Source organism: Gossypium hirsutum, chromosome A11 (genome assembly GCF_007990345.1).
Source record: "Gossypium hirsutum isolate 1008001.06 chromosome A11, Gossypium_hirsutum_v2.1, whole genome shotgun sequence".
NCBI lineage: Eukaryota > Viridiplantae > Streptophyta > Magnoliopsida > Malvales > Malvaceae > Gossypium > Gossypium hirsutum.
This window is the reverse complement of record NC_053434.1, coordinates 98,442,384-98,469,196: the sequence shown is the minus strand read 5'-3', so window position 1 is coordinate 98,469,196 and position 26,813 is coordinate 98,442,384. Positions and strand designations below refer to the sequence as shown.

The 26,813-nt window shown below is 35.6% G+C and overlaps 3 protein-coding genes across 4 annotated transcripts; all 3 read left to right on the top strand.

Annotated features, from left to right (window-relative positions):
* The first annotated feature begins 697 nt into the window (after positions 1–697).
* Positions 698–3,434, top strand: LOC107957282 (uncharacterized). Of its 2 annotated transcripts, none has more exons than XM_016892780.2 (2): positions 698–1,578; positions 1,865–3,434. In XM_016892780.2, the coding sequence occupies exons 1-2, from the start codon at positions 882–884 to the stop codon at positions 2,827–2,829; spliced, it is 1,662 nt and encodes a 553-aa protein (XP_016748269.1). In that variant the 5' UTR covers positions 698–881; the 3' UTR covers positions 2,830–3,434. The 2 variants fall into 2 exon arrangements, with proteins under 2 accessions (XP_016748269.1, XP_040937851.1); XM_041081917.1 differs by having other exon boundaries at positions 701–1,578; positions 1,916–3,434.
* Positions 3,435–11,709: 8,275 nt separating this feature from the next.
* On the top strand, positions 11,710–12,069 carry LOC107957288 (uncharacterized). The gene has a single exon (XM_016892792.1). The coding sequence runs from the start codon at positions 11,710–11,712 to the stop codon at positions 12,067–12,069; it is 360 nt and encodes a 119-aa protein (XP_016748281.1).
* A 5,119-nt stretch (positions 12,070–17,188) lies between these two features.
* LOC107957297 (myosin heavy chain, clone 203-like) lies at positions 17,189–17,821 on the top strand. Its single transcript, XM_016892802.1, has one exon. The coding sequence runs from the start codon at positions 17,189–17,191 to the stop codon at positions 17,819–17,821; it is 633 nt and encodes a 210-aa protein (XP_016748291.1).
* Positions 17,822–26,813: the final 8,992 nt, after the last annotated feature.

The window sequence follows — 26,813 nt, the reverse complement described above, 5'->3', positions numbered from 1 at the left end:
ATTATCACAACTTTATCATTTCAACCAAAGTCACATTTGTTTTTATATTATTTTCTTATAAATTTATTTACTTAAATGTTTACACCCATATCGTGAATGTACCATAATCTAATATTATATAATTAGATTTTTTTTTTAGTTTCCAACCATTTTAAGTAAACTAATTGATGATATAATCAACTTTTTGATGAATTATTGATTTATAATTTTTTTTCAGCATATTTATTTTTAATATGTAATTTGTAATAAAAAAATAAAAACAATCATAATTACTATAATTTTAAATAAATTGAGAATAAAATATTAAAATAAACTTATAAAAAGTTAAATTTTATAATAAAGATAATTTAATAAAACATACCTTTTTTTTAATAATTTTACATTTCAAAAATCAAATAATAATATCAAATTAACACTATATAAATTAATATAAGTTGAAATATGCTATAAGTTGCTTTACTTTTTTTTGTATTTAAAATTTAATCTTTGTACTTTTGTTTTTAAAAATTTAGTCCCTCTATTTTTAAAATTTTAAAATTTTAAAATTTAAGTCTAATTATTAATATTGTTACATTCATATTCATTATAAAGTTATATTTTTAACTACCCAGTATTACTTTTATTTAAAAAAGAAATTTTAAAAGATTAAATTCGGAAAGAATATAATAACATATCCGTTCAACTGTTATAGAATTTTACATTATGTATAATTACGTATCTTGAACCAGTCTCACCCTAGCCTAGCTGTTCTTTTCGGGCCTCTATCTCTCTCTCGAAAAGAAAAGAGGCTCACAGATTTTGCTTTTACTCTGTAATTTTAGGTCGTTAGGGTTGTATATGCGTGGAGTACTGAAGTTTAGGTGTTTGGTTTGAGTTACTTAATGGAGAAGTTAATTGATCTAGAACTCATTGAGTTGCACAAAACCAATCTGCGAAGAACTATGAATGAGATTCAAGATCGCGCTTCTTCCGTTCTTTTACTTAATCTGCAATGGAAAGAAATGGAGGAAGTTTTGGACTCCGTTCAAAGTTCAGTCGAAGAACGACTCAAAGAAGTGATTTCAAAAGAAGGTGAGATAAAAGAAGGTGCTAACAAGATTGAAAGAAAGGAGAAATTGGTTAAAGAGCAGTTTGAAACGCTTACGGTTAAAGCGGAGGAATTAGGGAGGCAGTTTAGGGATTTGGAGGCGGGAAAGAAGTGTTACGAAGAAAGGCTAAGAGAAGTTGAGTTAGCGCAGAAGCAACTTGAAGAGAAACAACAGGAGTTTGTGTTAAAGCAAAAGGTTTTTTGCATGCGTTGTATGGATTTTGAGTTAGAGAAGAAGGAAGTTGAACGACATCGTAAATATCTTGAATTAAGCGTAAAACGAAGTGAGCAGCAACGTGAAGAGGTTAAGTTGATGAAGGAACTGGTAAAAGATAGGTTGGAGGAAGTTAGGTTGAAAGAGAAAGATTTGGAGAAGTGCTTGAGTGAGTATGAGTTGAAAGAAGAGCAATTTAGGTTGAAAGAGAAGAGTTTTGAGCAGCGGTGCATGGACTTCGAGTTGCAAGAAAAGGCTATGGAAGAACGTCGCAGAGGTAAGCATTCTTTACAATGATAGCTAGACATCCCAATTCTTTGTATAGGTTCCTACTTAGTCCTTTGACTTCTTTATACTGCAAGCTTTTTGGTTTCTTGCTAGTAGTGGTTGTAGTTTATGCAGACAAATTACAAACTGTTCACTATGATATGACATTCGTTGGCGTTTGTTAAACCCTTAAGTTCATCCATTTCTTCATCTTGACTCTTGAGTTTAGTGCTAATCATTAACAAATTATGTTGCCATCAGTTTCCTTATGCCTTTTCTATTTGTTTATAAACAAGTCTCCCTTACCGATAGTGAAACTGAAACTGAAGATGCTGTTGGTCCTACAGTCAAAGCTGGAGAGTCTAAAGGGAAGGAAGAGGAACCTGTTAGTAAGACTGATAAAGTGTCTCCGGTTATTAGTCATTCAGAATCAGGTGCAGGTATGATCCTCTCTTCTGAGGTGCTTGAATATCCAGACCCAGAGTTTAGTGATTTTGAGAAGCAGAGGGCAGAGAACTGTTTTGCTGTTAATCAAGTATGGGCTATATATGATTCATCGGATAGCATGCCAAGATTTTATGCATGGATCAAGAAAGTATTCAATCCTGGCTTCAAGTTACGAATTACTTGGCTCGAGCCTGACCCGGACGAGGAAAATGAGCAGAATTGGGTTGATCAGAATCTGCCTGTTTCTTGTGGTAAGTACTGCAGTGGATCAACCGTGGTATGTGTAGAACGTCTAGTGTTCTCTCATCGGATTGATCCCTTAGAATCTTTTGGTAAATACTGTTGCTTGGTGTACCCTAAAAAGGGGGAAGTTTGGGCTCTCTTCAAAGATTGGGATATTAAATGGGCTTCTGAGCCAGAAAACCATCAACCCGCATACCGGTATGATATTGTGGAGGTTCTCACTCATTTTGGCAAGGAAGTGGGCATTTGGGTCTCTCATTTGGACAAAGTGAAAGGGTTTGTTAGTATTTTCAAACAAACTGCACGATATGGGGTTTATTTTTATATGTCATCACGGGAGCTATATAGGTTTTCTCATCAAATTCCATCAGCTAAAATGACTGGTAATGAGAGAGAAGGTGTTCCTGTGGGATCATTTGAGTTGGATCCTGCTTCTCTTCCTACCGACTTTTATGAGTTGCTTGATCCTGCTGCAGACATTCATGATGGAAACCTCAATCAGACCAAAGGAAGTTCTACTTCAGTTGATGCAGTTGAGGAGATGAACACCCCAAAGTTCAACTTCAGTTAGGTGACTGAGAGATTTGGGCAGGAAAGGGAGTAACGTAAATACAAACCAACACAGCTACCAGGAAGATAGCAAGAAGCATTCAGATTCCAACAAATATGAAAAGCATGAAACATTTGGTAATACAGTGGGATGACAGTGCAATTGCTTTTACTAAAACTTGAGTCGCTGAAAATGGAAAGAAGTCGAAAGAAACTTCACGAAATTGATTTAGCTCTCCTTATGTTGGAAATCAAGCATGACCTTGACCATTAACCATTTTATTTTGCCAAAGTTGATGTAAACTTGCAGTGATGATGAATTCTTAAATCTGCATCAGAGTAAACCTTGAAGATTTATCTTTGGGTTATAACATGGTGTCTCTTTCATGTTTATTTTTGCTCCCTAATCATGTTCTACTATTGAACGTCTACAGAGCATTTAGAGATTATCATCAATTTCAGGTATTGTCTTCTTGATTTCCTTTAAAAATAAACACATTTTCTTTGTTTCTTCCTGGGCTCTTGGCCAAGAAAAGTTGAAGAGCATCTAATCTTTGAATGGACTAATTGTAAGCATGATAAGGTAACTTTCATGAATTTCTATTTTGGATGCAGTCTTCTCTTGAAGGGTACATTTTTCATCTTTACCAGAAAATCTCTTTTATCCTATTTGTTATTAGATTTTTTTTATAAAATATTTGTTTACTTTTGAATTTCTAACATAAATATAAGAGTTTGATATTTCAAATTAAAAAAGAAAACTTAGAAAAAATTGAGAGCATATTTACTTGCTACATGATTTATTGGCAAACATGAAAATTTTGTTTGCAACCAATTGAATGAATGGATTAAAAGAGGATGCATGTTGGTTGCTTTCCTTGTGCAGGCCTAAACATAGTTTGTAATCTTGTTAGTTAGGTTGAAAATGAAACTGAATATGAAAGGAAATACCCCTTTCATATGGAAGCACAGTTAGAGCCGTTTTATGTTTTCATAGTTATTGGAATGCACATTTTTTGAAAATGATAATCATCATACTTTTTTTTTTCTTTGTTCAAATGCGTAGGATGAATCTCAAAGCCAGTTTCGGTATTTGTTTTTATATCTATCTCTATTCTCTACCAACCATAGTACTTGAGAAATGTAAGAAAGAATGATTTCTTTGTTTGGGATCCTAACAAAGACATAACAAATGCTACACAGTCGTGAAATAAAATCATGAATATACAAGCTTACAACTAAGCAACTAAACATCATTTTGAAGAAAAAAAATAGTAAAGGAATATATGACTACGATTACTTGGTTCTCATTCTACTCCGACATTCCCTTTGGTTGGATTAAGTAAGCACAAAACATCTCCGTTAAAATATTGTTGATTGAAGTTGACAAAATTTTGGATAATTTATCATAATTTAACATAAAAATTCATATCATAAATCATAAAAATATCATGGATATCTTTGTACCAAAAATTAGATTGCATTTTGCTCCCTCCACTAAAAAAATAGATAAATTAATCCTTATGCATTAGATTAAAAAATAAATTAATAATTTTTCCATTAAAAAGTTCATTCATTTTTATCATTAAATATTGATGTGACTGATAGAGCAAGTAGCAAAATGTGGTATATACATGCACCTGATGTTGATGTGGCATTTTAACACATCAACTAATATTTTAAAAAATCTTTTAAGAAAACAATTTTTTTTAATGATTTGAAAGATCACATCCAGGATGAACTTGGACAAATTGTTGTCCAAGTTCAAATGCACTTGGACAATTATTTGTCTAAGTTTATCTTGGATGTAATTTTTTAAATAATTATTAAATAATTTTATTTATTTTTAAGAAATATTTTAAACTATTAAGAATTATAAGAAACTTTAAAATATTAATTTAAATTAATAAAAAATTTAAAAATAATCTTAATCTTAATTTAATTTAACTTTAATTTATTATTAAAGAAAGATATATTTTTAGGTGACCAATTACACTAAACCAAAAAACGATGGGTGATAACTCTATTTTTATAAATGTCATTTGGTGGACCTAAAAATTGTTTTCACGAACAAAAAAAAACAAAAAACAAAACCGATATGACAATATTGTACCACATAATATGGTGAAATAAAACCTTTTGTATTTGAAAAACTAGCATATACCACATAACATTTGGGTTAATAGTGTAAACATTCTGTAGCTCTGAGTACAAAAACTTATATAGGCTTCTTTATTATAGCGTGTTTGCCTCTAATGAAGTTAAAAACAAACAATTGTGGTAAGATAATTATTGTAACGTTGAGATTGGATACTACAGCAATGAGATTAAAAATAGTGATGTGTGTTTGAATTCACACACAGTAATAACAATGAGATAAAAAGGGAAAATGACTTAACATTAGATTAGATATGATATTTAATAAAAGTTTTTAAATTATTTTATTTTTATAAAATTATTTAAAATATGTGAATTTTTAATTTTATTTAATAAAATATTAACATGTATCATAATATTTTTTATAAATATTTTAATTAATTGTATAATCATGTTTAATTATTTATTATATTAAATAATAAATATTTTAAATTATTTTTATAGTTAATTCATTTCTATGTAACAATGTGAAGCATTATTTTCACAAATAATAATATTAAATAAATTTTTAAAGTGTTGATTTTTTTAAGACTTGAGAACATTTTAACATAACAGATAACCTATTTTATTAATATTGGAATTAGGATACAATATTTCTTTAAGAAGATAAACTCATTAAACTACTTGCAATGATTTCTTTAACATTTTGATTTTAATATCACGTTCACAATTCACATCAATCAAAATGACTTCTAGAGACTGACATGTCATGCATATTCTCAAATTTTCTAAAATTTTCATAATTTAATTTGGCATGTTTTCAAATGTAATTATGTAAAATTATTGTTACATTAACAATTAAAACTTGTTTATAAAATGAATAGCTTGTAATATCTCTTAATATTGACATTTTTTTTATCTCATACTTCAAATATTCGTTCTATCACAGTGTGACAAAGAATGTCAATATAAACTCATCCTCGCAAATAGTTGTGCTAAGCTACTATTGCCCTCTACAAAGTTTTGTGTTCACCATCTATAAAAAGAATTTAAATCCAAGGAGTAATGAGTTATTTTATGTTAGAAAATCATGTGCAGAAAAAGTAGTGGAAAATAAATTTAGGAAAAACAAAGTTTTAATTTTTTTTCCTAATTAAGATATTGGTTGTGATATCTAAAGTAATAAACACTTAATTAAAATTGTACATTTTCGATTCGTCTAGGATGAACGCGTCGACCAAGTAGTTTTCTTCGATATCCTTAAGCCCACATTTGCTGAGTGTGGGCTCGTATCGAATCAGAAAATTTTTCACAAAAATTACTAGTGGGTAATTTCATAATTTCTCGAGAATTCTCTCTACAACTTTCTCTTGAATTCAAGTGTGTGAAAAATAATAACTCAAGACTCTCTTTATATAGGGAGAGTTTAGAGAGTTCAACCGTCATTAAACTTCATCACTTTAATATTAAATTAATATAATTTTAATAAATATTAGATTAAATTTAATATTAAATCTTATTAAAATAATAGAATATTTTATCTACAAGATAAGTATTAAATTTAATTTAATATTAAACTATTAAAATAATATTATTTTTGAAATAGTTAAATTGAAATCAAATTTTCTAGTAGAGTCACAGTAGGAGTGTCCGGTGGTGCAAGTACCCTTACAACACCCCGAGTTGGTTCGGTCTAGGTCAGTGACGACCCGACTAGTCCAGTCTAGCCACTAGTTGGATCGTAGATCCGATTTCACATACCGGGCCTAGTTCGACTAGTTTTTGGGTCTTGGTCTCGATTTTGGACTCCTAGGTCCAATTTACAATCTCAGATCTAATTTTCAAGTTCAATTACCCATTGGGCCAATTGTCTAACTTGAAAATTATTTCCCAAAAAGATCATATTAATTTTAATTAATTTGATTAATTTAATTTTACTTGATCAAAATTAATTTTTTCAAAAATATTTAGATTTTCCAAATTAATTTTTCAAGAAATTTCTTTAAGTAAATTCTCTAGTTGAAAAATTCTCACGATCACCTAATTTAATTTTATATTGAATAAATCGACTCAATTAAATTATTTCCAAAGTTGTAAAATTTTCTTCTAATTCAAATGCAGTCTGATCGAACTTTTGTTGAGCTAGAGGAGAGACCAATCAAACATATACAATTAGGCTCTAGTAATTGCAATTATGTTCGTAAGCATCGTTCCGATAAATTTTAATTACTTAATCATGGAGTCAGTCTACAAGAAGTATCATGATTGAAAACTCATTGTATATTCTTTACGAAAACAATTCATCCAATTATTTTGTTCAATGCCCTCGTCATATGTGTGTTACCTTCATATGATATTCTTAATTCCTTTGAGTTAAATTCGTTCACTCAATACAATCATATTTTATCTCATTGTCACAATTGTGTCTTCTTAATGATTAATATAGTCACTATCAACAAATGACTATGATAAATTGCTCGTTTGAGAACGAGTAACCTGTGGCTACGTTTCATATTTATCAATCCACACAATACCAATGAGAGGATATCATTAACTCTTTAATTGAGCTATGAAGTTCATTGTTGCTAGTAAATCCATGTCATATACAAGTCATGTACCCAACATATTGGCTATGGGCTCGATCATCTTTAGAGCATAAGCATCCACTTATATCAAAACACATGAGTTGCATACGCATGGTCAGTGACTAACTCAGGATTTATGTAAATCACACCATAAATGTCACAAGTGAATTAATTCACAAGCAGATTTAGAATTAATTTATCTTGGGTCCAATCCAATGTATCATTCTACCAATGAATACACCAAGTCTCTACTCGTAGAGTCAACTGCTCCAATAACCAAGACTAGCCATCCCCCCAATTGGAATTGTAGACGGTATAATAATCCTTCTCAATATTTGAATCAAATGCCCACTTTGATTATTTTACTGGATTACAGACTCATTTAGATTATTTACTGAAGTAAATTGTCTTTCTCGCAATGTAAACGTTCTTACACACTTATCTTCAGTTTGAACTTAGACAATCAATGAGCTAATATTTGCTTGTCACAATTTCGTTATGCATGCAAAATATGAAAGACAAAAAATACAAAAACATAATAGTGAAATATAAATTTAATTTATTTATTTATTTATTTATCGTTCAAATAAATAGAAAACAATTAAATGTTTGCTACAATATAATTACATTTCCTAACATAAAATTGATTAATTTATCTTTTAATATCACTTATCATGGTGCAAATGATTAAATTATAATAAACACGAGCAAACATAGATCTGAACAAGAACTCAAAACGATATACCTTTCAAAATCAAAAGCTAATGAAAATAAACAAATTATTCGTAAGAAATATATATTAAACTAAAATCTATCAAGTAGAAAAAACAAAAACAAGAAATGAGCAAAAGAGTGAGAGAAACCAACAACAATGTGGCTAAGTTCTCAAATATGAAAACAAATAAGGTTGGGTAAGAAAATATTTTAACTTTTCAGGATAGAAAAGCATGAGAATTATTGTTAAATTAAAAAAGAAAAAAGAAAAAAAAGAACCCTACCTTTTCACCGTCTATGCTGGAGGTTTTGGTTCAAGAAGGCTGACTGATGAATCAGTGAGATTTGTGTTTTTCCACTGCAGTAACCGTTTACATCCAAACAACAGTGCAAGTACAGAATTGCTTCAGACATCACCTCAATAATGGAAAAGGTCTATGCTGAACCAAAATGCGAGAAAGATTTATTTTAAGTTATAATCTAAATTAGGTTACAAATAATATAAAGTTTATAATATACAACTTTCATAAATTTTTAGTCAAATAATTTTCATAACCTTTTTTATAAATAATGTTATTTAATAGTTTTAATTCTACTATTCGTTACCGTACTTAGCAAAAGTTGCGGTTTTAATCATTGAATTTTTATTTGGTAATTTTTAGTCCCTATACTTTCTAAATTTTAAAAATTCAGTCATCACCAAATGATAACTATTAAATTCTTTAAGTAAAATTTTATTATTTTCAAAATTTGATGCACCAAATATATTATCATATGTATAATGTTATGATAGCTTATTATTAACACATACTACTCACTAAAAATTCAGTTAATTGATTACTGACTATCATTTGCCTTAAGATTGAAATATCGAAATTTGAAAAGTATAGGGATTTAGAATAATCCAATTAGAGAAAATGGATGAAACCTACAACAGTACGCATAGTATAAAACTAATAATTGAATTTAACTAAATGAATTTAATTGCTATTATTTGGGCAGGACTAAAATTTCAAATTTTGAAAAGTACAAAGACTAAAATTTACCAATTCGACAAGTATAGGAATTAAAATTAATCAAATAAAAGTATAGGGACTAAATCCATAATTTTTGCAAAGTACAAGAACTAATAACATAATTTAACCTTATAAATAATTTAAGGCCTGAAATTATAACTTGTTTTTTATAAATACATATATTATTTTTTATAATATATAGCTTGGACATGTAAATAAATTATATTCATACTTTTTTGCTATAATTTTTTTTTACAAATAAATATATTATAACACTTTTATATTACTTTTATCACAAGTAAATTATTTTTTATAATATATTTCATTGTCATAACTTTATAAAAATGTGTAAAAATTTTGTATAATATATATTTTTTAGGATTTATGATATAATTTTAGAATTTTTTGCCATAATCATCACAAACACTCGTATGTTTTTATGCTTATAATATAATTTTTTTAACTTAAACTTGTATAAAAGATAATTTTTTAAAGTTAAATCGTATATAAGTATTTGGAAAACCATAAGGTAATTATATTTTAGTGTAATTATCCGCATTATTATTTCAATTCTCACGCTCTCTCTAAGAATTAGAAAGTGTAATTGGAGTGCTTCAATTACACCAGATTTAATAGACCCACCAATTACAGTGGTTATCTAAGCATACCACCACTATGTAATTACAAGCAATTACATCTAAGTTCAATTTTTAGTAGCTTTTGAAACACTACCTAAAGTCTAAAAGTAATTTATTTCAAATAAAATTAAAAATAGAGATGTTATTTTTTTTTGTTTGAGAGTATGCTCATTGCGTTGCATTCTTTGTAAGCCCGTTTTGTGGTTTTTCCGTCTTCATTAGTGCCTTTTTTTCTAGATTTTAATTTTGTCAATATTATGGAAGAAGTGCTGGCGGATTTGCGGATAGAAGATGAAGAAGAAAGTGGGGGAATGGAAGCTTGGGAGTTTGATCAAGGAGAAGGATCATCGGAACAAATTTCAAATCTTTGCCTAGTGGGATGTTTTCTTACAGCCACTGCGGTGAATTTCTTGTCGATGCGTATGGTAGTGGTAAATATTTGGCACCCTCTAGGCGAAGTAACCATTACTGGTATTGGAGAGAAAATATTTCTTTATCGTTTCTACTGTGAAGTGGACCGTGATAGAGAGATCAACGGGTCTCCTTGGACTTTCAACAATCATTTATTATTTCTCCATGTTCTCAAAGATGACGAAGATCCTTTAGAGATTTCTCTACTCTATACCACTTTTTGGGTTCAAGTACATAACCTCCCTACTGGTATGTTCTCGAAAGCCATGGCTAGGCAATTTGGAGATTTTATAGGAACTTTTCTGGATTATGATGCAAAAGCCGTTGCAGCGGGATTAAGGAAATTTATGCAAATTCGGGTCCAGATTGACATCCGAAAACCGTTGAAAATACTCAAGAAATTTCTAATTGCCAAAACGAAAGAATTTTTGTTGTTTTTAAATATGAAAAGTTAACCACATTTTGCTTCTTATGTGGTAAACTAGGGCACGGTGAAAGTTTTTATCCAATTCGAATGGTGGAAGGTAGCAAAGAGTTACCGATGGGATGAGACATCTCGTTGAAGGCACCACTGCAACAAATGACAGTCGGCTGTAGTATCTAGCTAAGGGAATCAGGATCTAATTGGGGATAGTCAGGAGGAAATCAAGGGTCAAATCTTAGAAATCCTAATCTTCCAATATTTATGTGTAATGATGGAGTGAATTTGGGGATAAATTTGGTAGGAAACTGTAGTTTACCAATTTCCTACCAAATTTGAACGATATGGAGAAATCAACCAACATTGGTGACATAGATATGTATGAGAATCAACCCATTCTGACTATGGATGGTAAAAAAAGGCCTAAGACCAATAGTATCACAAATGTTTCTTTTGTTGCAGATTCGAATGAGATATCGAGGAAGTGGAATGACGTTTGCCAAAATAAATTATCAGCTAAACTTGCAGGGCAGGTTAGCCAGACATTATATAAATCTTACGTTGGAACGTCTGTGGACTAGGGATTCCACGGTCAGTTCAGAGAATTCAGCATGTGCTGAAAGAGTGTCGGCCACATATTTGTTTATTTGTAGAATTTAAACTGGGCATGAGGAGAATGGAAAGAGTTCGTTGGAAGTATGGTTTTCAGAATGGCATCGAGTTCCGGATAATGGGTCTCGTGGGGGACTTTCTTTGGGTTGAAAAAGTGATTGTAATGTTACTCACCGTAGCTTTAATGAGGCTTATATTGATGTGATGGTCGTAAATGAGGAGAATGGGACTGAGTCACATTTCACCGGTTTCTATGGAGCACCTGATACTAGACAAAGATCAACATCTTAGGTTTTACTCAAACTATTAAGTCATAATTATAATGGACCCTGGCTGGACATAGGGGATTTTAATGAAATTTTCTCAAATCGAGAAAAACAAGGGGGACATATTCGAGATCAAAGACAAATGGGAGTTTTTCGAGAAGCATTAGAAACATGTGATTTAGTTGACTTGGGGTACCATGGTCGATGGTATACGTGGGAAAGAGAGAATTTTCCTACCAACAATATTCGCAAGAGATTGGATATGGGAGTAGCCAACCCAAGCTGGTACAATTTGTTTCCTAATTATAGATTGACTCATTTGGACAGTCCCTGCTCAGATCATTGCCCAATTTTACTGGATACAAAAGCTATGGCAATTTCAAGTAACAAGGCTCCCAAGACAAAGTTTGAAACAGCCTGGCTATTGGCTGATTACTGTGAACGAGAGGTAAAATCCCTTTGGGAAGCAACCACTCATCTACAGATTCTGGAGCCTCTTTAGGTGGTTGGAAAGGGTTTATATGATTGGGCTTTGAAGAGGAAAAAAAAGGAAAAAAGAAAAGCTTCAAGGCTTACAAAGTCGACTTAGTTTTGTACGGTGTTAGGTCAACTGATGATATCATTGAGAATATTATTGAGAGACAAAACTTGATCTTAGATTAGAAATTGATAAGTAAGTGTTGTACTGGGGGCAAAGGGCTCATTTGAATTGGCTGAAGTATGGCGACCACAACACTAAATTCTTTCATAGTTTCGCCTCTTAAAGACGTCGCACTAATAAAATCACTGGCCTAAAAGATGAGACGGGGGTATTGTGTACTGAGGACTTAGATATGTTGAATATTGTTGTACGTTATTTTAAAAATATTTTCACAAGCATTAGGGAGGTAGAAAATGATGGGATTTACGAGGGGGTTACTGCAAGAATTGATTCGTTGATGAATGAGTTTTTGTTGGCCGATTACAAGGATGAGGAGATATGTACAACAATAAAAGAAATGGAAGCTACGTAGGCATTGGGTTTTGATGGATTTTGTACAAACCCATTTGGCCCGGACCCAAATAACCCTCAAAACCCACTAAATCCACTAAGCCTAAAACCCAACAGTAGCCCAACTCAAACATAAAACAAAAAAAGGAACTAAAAAACTCTAGCCTAATCAGCTGCTGCCTCCTCGTGCCAGGTCTGCCACCGCCTGTCACGTCCACCGCCACTCCACCGCCCAAGTTGCACCTGCAAACATTAATAAGAGTAGACAGAAAGCAAGAACAGAAGGATGTGAACGGCTATTTAAAGCTAGATCCAAAACCATTTGTACATTCAACATTTTGGTGAAATAATAAACAATATTAGATTTTAAAAAACATAAGCAAAAACAGAGACTTTAGCAACATCAAAAGCAGGGAATAGCCCCATATCAGAGACCGAAGAACCGAAAACAGCAGAATCTAAGGTCTATTTTCTTTTTTCTTTTCGAATTTATTTACATATATTATCCCCATTTATAATAAAACAATGCACATATATTAAATAAATAAAAATAATAATAAAAAAGAAGAGAAAAAAACCTCTAGGCGATTTTCGGCCACCGTGTACGGTGCCCGGCACGGCGGACGACACGACGGCGACCGGTCTGCTCTTCGCCGGATTCTGGATCGGCAGAAAGAAAAGAGAGAGAGGGTTTAAAGGCCTTTTTCAGTTTTTTTTTTTATTTTGAAGGCTAAAATGAATTTTGTAACGAAAATTGGGCCTTATATACACTCACAAAACGGCAGCGTTTTGGGTGGGTGGTCTAAGTGCCGAAACGGCACCGTTTGGTACTAGATCCGTATGACCCGACCCGCCTTTTACAGGATCCGCGTGTTTTCTTCCTTAAGAGGGATATTTACACGTTTGATCCCTCCCTTTTGCGTGGTCATTCAATTAGGTCATCTATGCCTTTCTTTGTTTTTAATTCGTCCCGGAAATTTGCACGTTATTGCAAATTAATCCACGTCTAAACGCAGCGTTGTGTGATTTGGTATATTTTCGGTTTTGATCCTCAATCATTTATGTGCATTTGTATTTTGATCCTTGGTTCAGTTTTTAATAGTTTGTTTTATTTAAAAATTATCCTTTCAACTTTGTTTTTTTAATTAATTAAGTTTAGTTTGTGGTTTATATTCTTTAGGATCTAATTAGTTATTTATTTATGTATATATTTTTATATATTATGTACACATTATGTATATACATTCAATATTATCATTTCAATATGTATTTATATAAATGTTTCTTTAATATTATTATCTCTGTATTGTTACTATTATTATTACGCCTCCCATTGTCACCACTATTGTATCATTACTTTTATAACATTCTTATATAATTATCTATACGCTATTACTTTTATACTAACTAACTCTCTCTCTCTCTCTCTCTATATATATATATATTAGCGTATTTATTTATATATATATATATATATATCATTACTCTTATTTTTATCGTTTCATCACCTAGTTATTTATATCCTTGTAAATTCTTTCAAACCTTAAATCATTCATTATTTGTGTTATCATTATTTTTATTACTAACATATGTATATACTATGTAATTTTTATTATATTGCGTATACATTTTATATATACTATGCATATGTATCTTTTAAATTTGTACTATTATTATTATGAATATATATTTCTACATTTCTTATTCCTTTTATCATTACGTATGTACTTTATTACCTACGTATACTGTTATATCATTATTATAGTTCCCGTTATCATTTTATTTTGCCATTATTTATTTATTTATTTATTTGCTTGCGCGTTCGATTACTTCATTTTCCTCATATATGTGTTTGCATTTGCTTAGCCACGTTATTGTATCATTTTTCATAACTGTTCATATTATCGTTTTTGACACTATCACACCAATCTTTCTGTTATTATACATATTAATACCATAATTTGCTTTTATATTTTAATTTAAATCACATTTTTCACTCAAAATATAATTCTCTCATAAAAATGATATTCCGTATTTAGTAATTCGAGATAATCGTGCCCTAACTTACTGGGCTTCGACTTTTCTCATTTAACCTAAATGCAAAACACTCTTTTAAATCACAATCCGAGTTTTGAAAATACTTATTCTCGGAGATGCGAGGTATCGTGCCCTAACTTACCGGGTATGACATCTTGTTAGCTCGAAATAAGATTTTCATAAGTAAAGGCAATATTCGGTGTTTGGAAATTCGAGGAAACGTGCCCTAACTTACTGGTCTTCGATTTTCCTCATTTATCCTAACTAATCGAATATGCTTTTAAAAAAGAGGTTAAAATACACGAATTTTAAATAAAGGCAAGCGCATTCTCAAAGTTCGAGATGACGTGTCCTAACTTACTGGGCATGACATTTTATTACTTCGGGATGAGAGAGTCTTTAACATCCATTTTAATTTATTCAATCATTTTTAGAAATTAGCATTAATACAAAAAAGGATCGTACTTTAAATTCTTTCAAGTTTTCAAATCTTCGACACTAAGACATTAATTAATCAACTAGGTACCAATTTTAGACGTACCGAGGGTACTAATCCTTCCTCGTGCGTAACCGACTCCCGAACCCATTTTTCTGATTTTCGTAGACCAAAAATTATCATTTTAGTAAATCTTAATTTTTATTAAAATGATTAATTTAAGGTGATCATATCATACCTCATCAAAAAGGATTGGTGGCGACTCCCGTTCTTTCATTTTCAAATCCAAGTCGATTCCCATCGTTTTTCCAAAAAATGGTTACGACAGCTTGGCAACTCTACTGGGGACCCAAATAAGAGAGCCAAGCCACAAGTTGATTAACTTTTGTCTTTTTATCAAAAATTGAAAATTTGGTTTTGAAATACGATCCTTTCATTGCATTTCATTAGCTATTTTTTTGTGGTTTATGATACAATACCTGCTGCAGTTGGTTCGAGTCTTTAAATAGTCTTGCATATTGCATTGCATGACCGCTGTGGTCACACCCCTTTAAGTGGGAGTGAGAAACTACTCCTTCGTGAGGTTTTCACCTCCGTGCAGGATAGTGGATCGCTTTCGGGATACATCCGTACCTATGTCTTCGTGAGATTTTCATCTCCGTGCAGCCATAGGGAAATGTATTCCCCTGAACTGAACTCGGTCTGTATGAGCCTATAATGGGTGAAGATCGAGGAATCTGCTGGTTCAAGTACCCTTACTCTAGAACCAAACCCCATATAGCGAGCCTTAAGAGCCCACCCTAGGTAGAGCCACTCCGAAACCCTAATGGTTACCAGAGGAAGTGCTATATTTATTATTCTTTGTTTGCTTTGAACTGCGTATGAAATACTGACTTGCTTTTTTTTACTTTGATTGTATTTGTATGGCATTTTCATCATAAAAGGTGTTGATTCGCATTCGGTTCCTAAATAGATAGCTTATCATAGAAAAGGGGTTTTTTGATAAAGTAGAAGACAACGCGGCTGTCGGATATGGGCTGAGACAACACAACAAGAGAAAGGTGACAGTCTTACCAAGGGGTACGTGTCAGAGTTATGGAATTTTACTCGGATTAGCGTAACTCAGAATAATCTCCAAGAAATGAAAGAAATTTGGGGTCAGTGGGATGACGAGGTCAAACAGCTATTCTATTGTCATTACGGTGATTTACCTTATTTGCTCGATGTTAAGGTAGATGAACTCCTGTTTCGAGCCCTTGCCCAATATTGAAATTCTGCTTAAAGTTGCTTCACTTTCGAGAAAGTAGATCTGGTACGTACTATAGAAGAATACATGACCTTGCTCCGTTGCCCAAATATTTAGGTTGACAGAATTTATTCCAGACCTGCTAACGTCCCAGTATTTTCAAAAAAGCTGATAAACATCACAGGGATGAGCAAACAGTGGGTGACAAACCGGATCAAACAAAAAGGAGATTGTAAATGCATTCCTTGGAGGAACCTGAGGGATCTAATCTTAGCAGACCCCGACGTGAAGAAAAGGGTAGATGTCTTCGCCTTGAGCATTTATGGACTGGTCATCTTCCCCAAAGCTTTGGGCCATGTAGACGAGGCTGTTACCGACCTTTTTGACAGGTTTGGTAAAGGAACCACACCCGTACCTGCAAACTTGGCTGAAACTTTCAGATCATTGAATGCTTGTAGAAGAGTGGGTGAAGGGAGATTTATTGGATATGCACAACCTTGCTATCTTGGTTCCACAGCCATTTTTGGAAAGTGGAAAAGGTCTCGTATCGTATCTTCTTTAAAAATTACTCTCCACTGAAAAAGTTAGTGGCTACACCGAGGCGAGATGATATTATAGAAGAAAATTGGATGACGGTTCTCCAAAACTTGCAAGAAGAAGACGTTGAATGGAGAGCCCCGTGGATGGTTCCTGATGAAATATTATACCGATGCGGAGACTTCGATTGGGTTCCCTTGTTAGGAGTATGGGGAGTCATCGGGTATGCTCCTCTGCTTGCATTGCGGCAGTACAGATCCAGACAGTTTACACCACCAACATACGGGTTAACTCAGTGCGAGTTCGTATTCACAGGGAATAATTACAAAAAGAAAGTTCGCAAGATATCAAATACCTAGAACCAGACCCGTAGAATGAAAAAGTTTGCTGCCAATCCCATGACTACTCCTGAGTACGACCGATGGAGGGATCATAGGATTAACAACAACATCCCTTCGTTAGATCAAGGGAATCTTCGGTCGATAGAAGAACACTTGAAAGTAATCCCATCTGAGTTAGAAATCATCAGGCAAGATTTTGAGAGAAAGAGTCTGGAGCTAGAGAAAAGGATCGAGCAATTGGAGGAAGAAAAAATGCAGCTGGGGTTAGATGTCGATGTCCAGAAACTAGAAGCTGAAAGACTTAGAAAAGGGGAAAACAATGCTGAAGAGGACTTGGACAGTTTGAAAACAGACTATAAGAAGCTGCGTAGATCAATGAGAACCGCTGGGTTAGGAAAAACATCCGAACAGTGGCAACAGGAAGTTAAAGAAGAGCAAAGCAAAGCCAACCAGTGGGAAGAAAAATTTCGCGATGCTCAAGCTCGAGAAGGTGCTCTGAAAAGAAGTTTGGTAGAAGTCCAGAATGAAAAGGAGGGGTTAAGAATTCGAGTATCAGAGTTAGAGAGGTCATTGTATCAGTATCACTCGCGTAACTCTGCAATCGAGTTGAAATCTAGTCAGAACAGAATCGAAGAATTAAAAGAAAATATAGAAGAACTCAAATAGTGCTGTAAAATCGTGAACTTTAGATAGACTCCTCGAGGTAAATAACGAGCGATGGAAGGAGCAACTTCATCAATCTCAAGACCAAGTCAGGAGCAGGGACTACGTGCGAGAAGTGGCTGATCACTTGCAAACATTAGCAGTACAAGCCGATGTGTTGAATTTAAAATACGAGTTGGAATCGGATCGAGGCCGAGAGCTAGCTTGGCTTCTTAGGCAGGTCAAGGCCTTAAGTATCAAAGCTAAGCCTTATATGTAATCTATTTTATGTAAAGAAACTTGTTTTCTGGAAAAGTTACTCTAATGAAATCGAATTGGAATCAACGCTTTTTTGTATTCATCGCATTCATTGCATTCATGCATCTGCATTGCATCATACGTACTAAAACTCACAAAAAACCCTAAAAATTATGGCAGTTACCCTGGAACATCGTTACGGTACAAGAAGAAAAACAAGAGCAATAGACCAAAGGTTAGAGAGATTGGAACAAATGTAAAAAGAGATGCAGGATCAATAACAAGCACGTATGCAAGAACAGCTTGCCAAAATCCAGCAAGATATGAGGGACCAGATGCTGAAGTCCCAGAAAAGCATGATGGACCAATTAACGCATCTATTGGCTGGCGGATTAGAAAAAGGGAAAAACCCCTTGATCAATGCGGGACATGATAATGAAGATCCTACCTACCCTCCGGGTTTTGCCCCAGCGGACGTTCAGACACAACCTGATATGTACCCAAGAAGGCCATCGGTCACAATTAGGCCTCAACCATTTCAAGCCGGTGTTTCGGCACCGATGAATTATCAAGCTGACTCGGGCTCCAATCTGGGGGATAACCCGACTAACCCTGTGGTCCTTAATCTCGATGAGGTAACAGAAACTGAAAAGACAAGGGTAGAACTCCCGAGAGAGCTTAAAGAAAGGTGTAGATGGTTAGAAAAAAAAATTGAAGAAATGGAAAGTGCCGACTATCGTGGTGCAATCGATGCTAAGGAATTGAGTTTGGTTCCGGACCTTGTACTCCCTCCCAAGTTCAAGACTCCGAAATTTGAGAAGTATAACGGGACTAGCTGTCCCGAAGCTCACATCACTATGTTCTGCAGACGAATGGCAGGCCATGTCAATAATGACCAACTATTAATTCACTGCTTCCAAGAAATTCTGGTTGGGGCCGCTTCTAGATGGTACAACCAACTGAGTCGCGCCCAGATCAGTTCATGGAAAGATCTAGCACAAGCTTTCATGAAGCAGTACGGTTATGTGGCAGACATAGCCCCTGATAGAATCACTTTACAGAATATGGAGAAAAAGCATAATGAGAGCTTTAGGCAGTACGCCCAGCGATGGAGAGAGGTGGCCACACAAGTCCAACCCCCTCTGTTGGAAAAGGAAACTAATATGCTCTTCATCAATACCCTGAATGCACCTTTTATTAACCACATGCTGGGTAGCGCAACCAAGAGTTTTTCAGACATAGTAATGTCTGGAGAAATGATAGAAAATGCGATAAGATGTGGGAAAATAGAGGCTGGGAAAAACGCTAAGAGGTCAGCGCCGAGAAAGAAAGAGCACGAGGTGAATAATGTGAGCTCATATTCGAAATCGATCACCATAAGCCAACCAAGGTCGACAACTACTGGATAGCAGGGTCCACCCAGACAAGAGCCCAACACAAAACAAAATAGGGAGAAACTCCAATTTATGCCCATTCCAATGACGTACAAGGAGTTATACCAAAGTTTATTTGATGCACATGCCGTGTCTCCTTTCTATCTAAAGCCAATGCAACCTCCATACCCCAAATGGTATGACACAAATGCCCAATGCAAATACCATGCGGGAGCCACAGGACACTCGATAGAAAACTGCACCACTTTCAAGAAATTGGTTGAAAGACTCATCAACATGGGGATCGTGAAATTTGATGATACATCCAGTACAGAGAATCCATTACCTAACCATGGGGATAAGGGAATAAATGCGATAATCGAGAGTTCGGGGAAAGAAATTAAGATGAGTATTGCAGAAGTGAATACCCCATTGAGAGAGGTATGAAAGAAAATGGTGGAAAGAGGGTTGATAGCACAGAATTCATGGGTCAGACCTCGAGAAGCAAAGAATTATTGCGAGTTCCATGATCAAGAGGATCACGAGATTCAAAAATGCAGTGAATCTAGGGCTTTGTTACAAGGATTGATGGATAATAAGGAGCTAGAATTCTTCGAATATGTCAGGAGCCCAGAAGAAACAGATGTGTGTGCCTCCGAAGAAGGGTCGGTAAAGGATGTGTACAAAGCCAACCACCCCGTAGTTATCATATCACATCTGAGAATGAACGAAGCCGGAGCACAAGTTGCGCCCAAGATCGTAATCCAGAAGCCCGTTGCTTTCCCTTATAAAGATAGCAAACGGGTACCGTGGAACTATAGCTACAATGTGGCATTCTCGGGAGAGGAGACCCCAATTAATGCATCAGAGGAAGTTCAAGATGAGGGTTTTTATACGCGCAGCAGAAGGCGTTATACCCCAAATACAAAAGTCGAGCAGATTAAAGAAAAAGCCGGTAGGGCCTGAACCAACTGTTAATGAATCAGTGACTGAAAAAGAAGCAAAGGAATTCTTAAAATTCCTAAAGCACAGCGAATATAGTGTCGTAGAATAGTTGCACAAACAGCCAGCTCGTATATCGGTACTGGCCTTACTCTTAAGCTTCGAAACCCATCGCAGCGCATTGATGAAGGTGTTGAATGAAACTTATGTTGCTAACGATATCTCTGTAAACAAACTGGACTGCTTAGTCAATAATATAAGTGCCGACAACTTCATATTCTTCAATGACGATGAGGCACCGCCAGGGGGCCGAGGATCAACTAAAGCTTTGCACATCACTACTCGCTGTAAAGGGTACACATTACAGGGGGTATTGATTGACAATGGGTCTGCACTGAATGTCCTACCCCTATCTACACTGAGTAGGTTGCCAGTGGATAGTTCCCATATGAAGACATGCCAAAGTGTAGTAAGAGCATTTGATGGCACGGAAAGGAAAGTAATGGTGAGAATTGAAATACCCCTCTTAATCAGGCTGAGCATGTACGAGGTAGATTTTCTGGTCATGGACATTAAGCCTTCGTATAATTGCCTATTGGGGAGGCCATGGATACACTCAGTAGGGGCAGTCCCTTCATCGCTGCACCAGAAGTTGAAATTGGTAACCGAAGGTCGGTTAGTAACGATCAATGCTGAAGAAGATATCATCGCAGCAATAACCAGTGACACCCCATATCTAGAGGCAAATGATGAAGCAATCGAGTCCTCGTTTCAATCTTTGGAGTTCGTGAATGCGACATTCATTACCGAAAGAAATAGGATTCCAATGCCCAGGTTATCTAAGACTACAAGAATGAGTCTACGACTAATTGTTGGAAAAGGGGCCCTACCAGGAAAAGGACTTGGGAAATACCTCCAGGAAAGGATTAATACATCAACGGTGAAGGACAAACAAGACCGTTTTGGGTTAGGATTTAAGCCAGACACGAAACAAAGAAAGAAAGAGCTAGAGAAGAAGCAAGAAAGAAGGAGAACGCGATTGAGTGGGGGAGAAATCGAATGGGAACCAATGATCTTCCCCATATATCGAAGACTTTTGTGTCTGGAGGGGTCATTCACTCCGAACAGAAGACGTTGGGAAAAGAAATAGTGGAAGGAATGATGGAGAGTTTGGACATCAACGCCACATATGAAGAAGGAACTGGGGTAGAGAATTTGTCGGGTATTCGCCCCTATGAGCCGGAAAGTGTTTTGAATAATTGGACTGTGGAAGAGATTCCTGTAGTCTTTAGAACTAACTCAGAGTAATGTCTAAAACACACTTATTGCTCTAGGCCTAGGAGTAATAAGTGTCCTTTTGTGAAATAGGCTTATGTTCGAAATCGTTATTTTAATGAAATGCATCCTTTTGACTTATTCCGTGCAAATATTCTTTTATTCTTTCATTCATGATCATACCATACATATCATTGTTCTTAGATTCTCTTGCTCTTTGTATCTTCCTTTGCACCTACAACAGGTCTCTAGATATCAACGATGTGAGTGATGTTGCTACTAACTCAGAGTCTCCTTTTGAGCGGGATATGTGTCTAGAGGGATCTCAGGACTTTGAGGATGACGGAAACTGTAACTTGTCCCCTGATTTGTTAAGGATGGTAGAACACGAGGAGAAACAGATTCTACCCCACAAAGAGGCCGTAGAAGTCGTGAACTTAGGAGATGAACTAGAAAATAAAGAAGTAAAGATCGGGGTTTGTATTACCACAGAGACAAAATGGGACCTTATTGAGTTACTCTAGGAGTTCAAGGATGTCTTTGCATGGTCATATCAAGATATGCCTAGGCTAAGTACTGACATTGTGGTACACAGACTCCCCATCAAAGAAGAATGCAAGCCAGTTCAGCAAAAGCTTCGAAGGATGCGGCTCGATATTCTGTTGAAAATAAAAGAGGAGGTCAAGAAGCAATTTGATGCTGGTTTCTTACAAGTAGTTAAGTACTCGAAATGGGTAGCCAACATCATCTCCGTCCCTAAAAAAGATGGAAAAGTACGGATGTGTGTAGACTATAGAGACTTAAACAAAGCCAGCCCGAAGGATAATTTCCCGTTGCCTCATATTGACACCTTAGTGGATAACACGGCAGGTTACTCACTCTTCTCCTTTATGGATGGTTTCTCAGGGTACAATTAGATCAAGATGCATCCTGAAGACATGAATAAAACCATATTTGTGACCATGTAGGGAACCTTTTGCTATAAGGTGATACCGTTCGGATTGAAAAATATGGGAGCGACGTATCAGAGAGCCATGGTAACCCTATTCCATGATATGATGCATAAAGAAATTGAAGTCTACGTCGACGACATGATCGCCAAATCTCGGACTGAAGAAGAGCATGTGCAAGTATTGAGGAAATTATTTTTGAGGTTGAGAAAATTCCAGTTGAAACTCAATCCAGCAAAATGCACATTCGGGGCCAGGTCAGGAAAACTGTTAGGATTCGTGGTCAGTGAAAAAGGGATTGAGGTTGACCCAGATAAAGTCAAAGCCATACAAGAGTTACCTCCACCACGTACTCAGAAGGAAGTTCGGGGATTCCTATGAAGATTAAATTACATCGCTCGGTTTATTTCACAACTAACCGAGAAATCTGACCCCATATTTCGTCTCTATATGAAACACAACCCTAGTGTTTGGGACGAAGAATGCCAGAAGACTTTCGACAAAGTTAAGCAATATTTGTCTAATGCCCCAGTGTTGACACCACCTAGTCCAAATAAGCCGCTGATACTGTATTTGACGGTATTTGAAAATTCTATGGGATGCGTGCTTGGCCAACACGATGAATCAGGAAGGAAAGAAATAGCGATATATTACATCAGTAAAAAGTTTACTGAGTGTGAGACGAGATACTCATTCATTGAAAAGTTGTGTTGTGCCTTAATCTGGACAACCCGAAGACTGAGACAATACATGTTGTATCACATAACTTGGCTAATCTCTAAAATGGACCCTCTGAAGTACTTGATGGAGTCGACTGCTTTGAACGGGAGAATGACCCGATGGCAAATTCTACTTTCTGAATTCGATATAGTCTATGTGAATCAGAAGGCCGTAAAAGGGAGTGCGATAGCAGATTTCCTAGCCAGTAGAGCCTTAGAGGACTACGAGTATTTAAACTTTGACTTCCCAAATGAAGATCTAATGTATATAGCAACCACTGAAGAAGACCCTCAAGAAGGTCATCTTTGGAAGCTAAACTTTGACGGAGCATCAAATGCCTTGGGTAACGGAATCGGGGCAGTCCTGGTATCCCCGAGCAGGGATCATTATCCATTTACTAGTAAATTGGATTTTGACTGCACGAACAATATGGAAGAGTACGAAGCATGCATCATGGGAATTTGCGCAGCCATAGAACGTAAAATCAATGTGTTAGAAGTATACGGAGATTCTACCCTAGTGATTTATCAACTCAAAGGTGAATGGGAGACAAAAGACCCCAAATTGATCAATTACCGAAGGCTGATCCTTGAGTTAATTAAAGAGTTTGATGATATTGTCTTCTACTACCTCCTGCGAGAAGAAAATTAGATGGCTAATGCCTTAGCAACTTTAGCCTCTATGATCAAGGTGAACAAGCAAGAGGATGTGAAACCAATCCAAATGAACATTTATGAAGCTCCGGCTCATTGTTACAACCTTGAAGAAGAAGAAGAAATTGATGATCACCCTTGGTACCACAATATCCTGTGATATGTGAAGAATCGTCTGTACCCCAACCAAGCTACTGAGAATGACAAAAGGACGTTGAAAAGACTGGCCAGTGATTATGTCTTGGACGGGGAGATCCTATACAAAAGAAGGAAGGATCAGGTACTGTTAAGATGTGTAGATGCTATCAAAGCTAAGAAAATCTTAGAAGAAGTCCATGAGGGCGTCTGTGGGACACACGCTAATGGTTTTACAATGGCCAGGCAAATTATGAGGTTCGGTTATTATTGGTCCACCATGGAAGGAGACTGCATTAACTACGCCAAAAGATGTCATAAGTGCCAAATCTATGGAGATAAGATTAATGTACCTTCTTCGCTTCTACATGTCATGACTTCACCATGGCCTTTCTCGATGTGGGGCATGGATGTGATTGGGCTAATTTCTCCAAAAGCTTCAAATGGGCATCGATTCATCTTTATGGTCATTGATTATTTCACCAAGTGGGTGGAAGCCGCTTCATATGCCAATGTTACAAAATTGGCAGTTAGCAAGTTCCTAAAAAAGGAAATCATTTGTCGATATGGAATGCCAAAAAGGATCATATCTGACAACGCATTGAATTTGAACAACAGCACGATAGTGGAAGTTTGCAGTCAGTTCAAGATCAGACACCACAACTCATCACCGTATCACCCAAAGATGAACGGTGCAATTTGGCAGCTAATAAAAGCATTAAGAAGATCGTGGGGAAAATGACTGAGACTTATAAAGACTGGCATGAGAAGTTGCCATTCACCCTCTACACTTATCGAACGTCTGTCAGGACCTCCACCGAGGCAACGCCCTTCTCATTGGTCTATGGAATGGAGGTAGTTTTACCCATCGAGGCCAAGATTCCTTCCCTCAGAGTTTTGTCAGAGGTAAAACTGGATAAAGCAGAATGGATCCAGTCACGATACGATCAGCTGAATTTGATTGAAGAAAAGAGGCTAAGGGCTATCCGTCATGGTCAGATGTACCAAAAGTGAATGATGCAAGCTTACAACAAAAAGGTTCGTCCCAGAGAATTCCACGAGGGAGACTTAGTATTGAAAAAGATCTTGCCCATACAAAAAGATTTCAGAGGAAAATGGATGCCTAATTGGGAAGGACCTTATGTGGTAAAGAAGACCTTTTCTAGAGGAGCATTGATATTAGCCGAAATGGATAGCAAGACTTTACACAATCCCGTGAATTCGGATTCGGTTAAGAAATACTTCGCCTAAAAAAAAAGGGGCACCTTAGGATCAAAGGGGTTTTGAATTGAAAACCCATAAAAGGGCGATTCAAATATCGATCAAAGGTGGGGCATACGATACCTAAATTAACAAGGAGAGAGACGTTACATCTTGGGGCATCTACAAGGATACTCTAGATCCCCTAAACACACATTGAGCAAAAAGGGAATCCTCAAGAAGTTCGTACAAAGAAGCTCATGCTTCGATATCTGGGGCACCTATTTTCTTTCTATTCATTTTGTGTTCCAGCAATATTTGTTGTCCGTGATTAATATATCCCCTTCAAATTTTGTTTCTAACAAATTTCAGTTCTGTCATTGTTATGATCTTTTCCAAGCATTTTGCATTGAAATGATGATTAATGGACTAAAGTCATTTTTGCAAAAAGAATTCTGCATATTACTCTGAAAGTTTCTAAATAGTACAGGAACCTGAAACAGGGCTATTATTTAGAACTAACCAAACTTAAAAATTGGAAGCATTTGAGAAGAAAGAGTTTAAATCGGGACTACCTCTCCGGGTTTTCTGTCCAAAGAACTAAGCTGAACAAGAAGACAAAGTACCGTTTTAGTGAAAGAACCTTGATGAATAAAGAGCAATGACAACCCAAACATTAAAAAGGGATCCATTCTCACTCATGCATTTATTCGACACATTCGTAACACATCTAGTCAGGAGCATTTGATTCATTTCGATCATAGCATCCTAATTATTTGACACAAGCATCACATTTAGTTAGGAGCATTTGATTCATTTCAATCATAGCGTCCTAATTATTTGGCATAAACATAGATGCATGAAACTGATTTTACAGATCATGTTCCTAAGAGGACGGTGCAGTGGAATCGGTGAATTCACAAGCCTTAACCCCCTAAGCAGTAGGGAAACAGATCGAAGATGAAGGGTCTTAAACCCCTAAGCAGTAGGGTAACAGACCGAATTGCAGATCTTATCTCCCTAAGCAGTAGTGGAGCAGATCGAAGATGAAGGGTCTTAAACCCCTAAGCAGTAGGGTAACAGACCAAATTGCAGATCTTATCTCCCTAAGCAGTAGTGGAGTAGATCGAAGACGAAGGGTCTTAAACCCCTAAGCAGTAGGGTAACAGACCAAATTGCAGATATTATTTCCCTAAGCAGTAGAGTAACAGACCAAATTGCAAATCTTATCTCCCTAAGCAGTAGGGAAACAGATCAAAGGTGACAAGCCTTAAACCCCTAAACAGTAGGGTAACAGGCTGAAGATTGACAAATCTTAACCCCCTAAGCAGTAGGGAAGCATAGCAGAAGTGATGGGCCTTAAACCCCTGAGCAATAGGGTCACAGGCTGGAAATTACAAATCTCTTCTCCTTGCAATGGTGTTGGAGCGGCTCGGAGCCACAGTAGATCTCCTTGAAGTTTCAGCGGAGTAGATTGAAGTCACATGTCTTATCTCCCTGAAGTTACAGT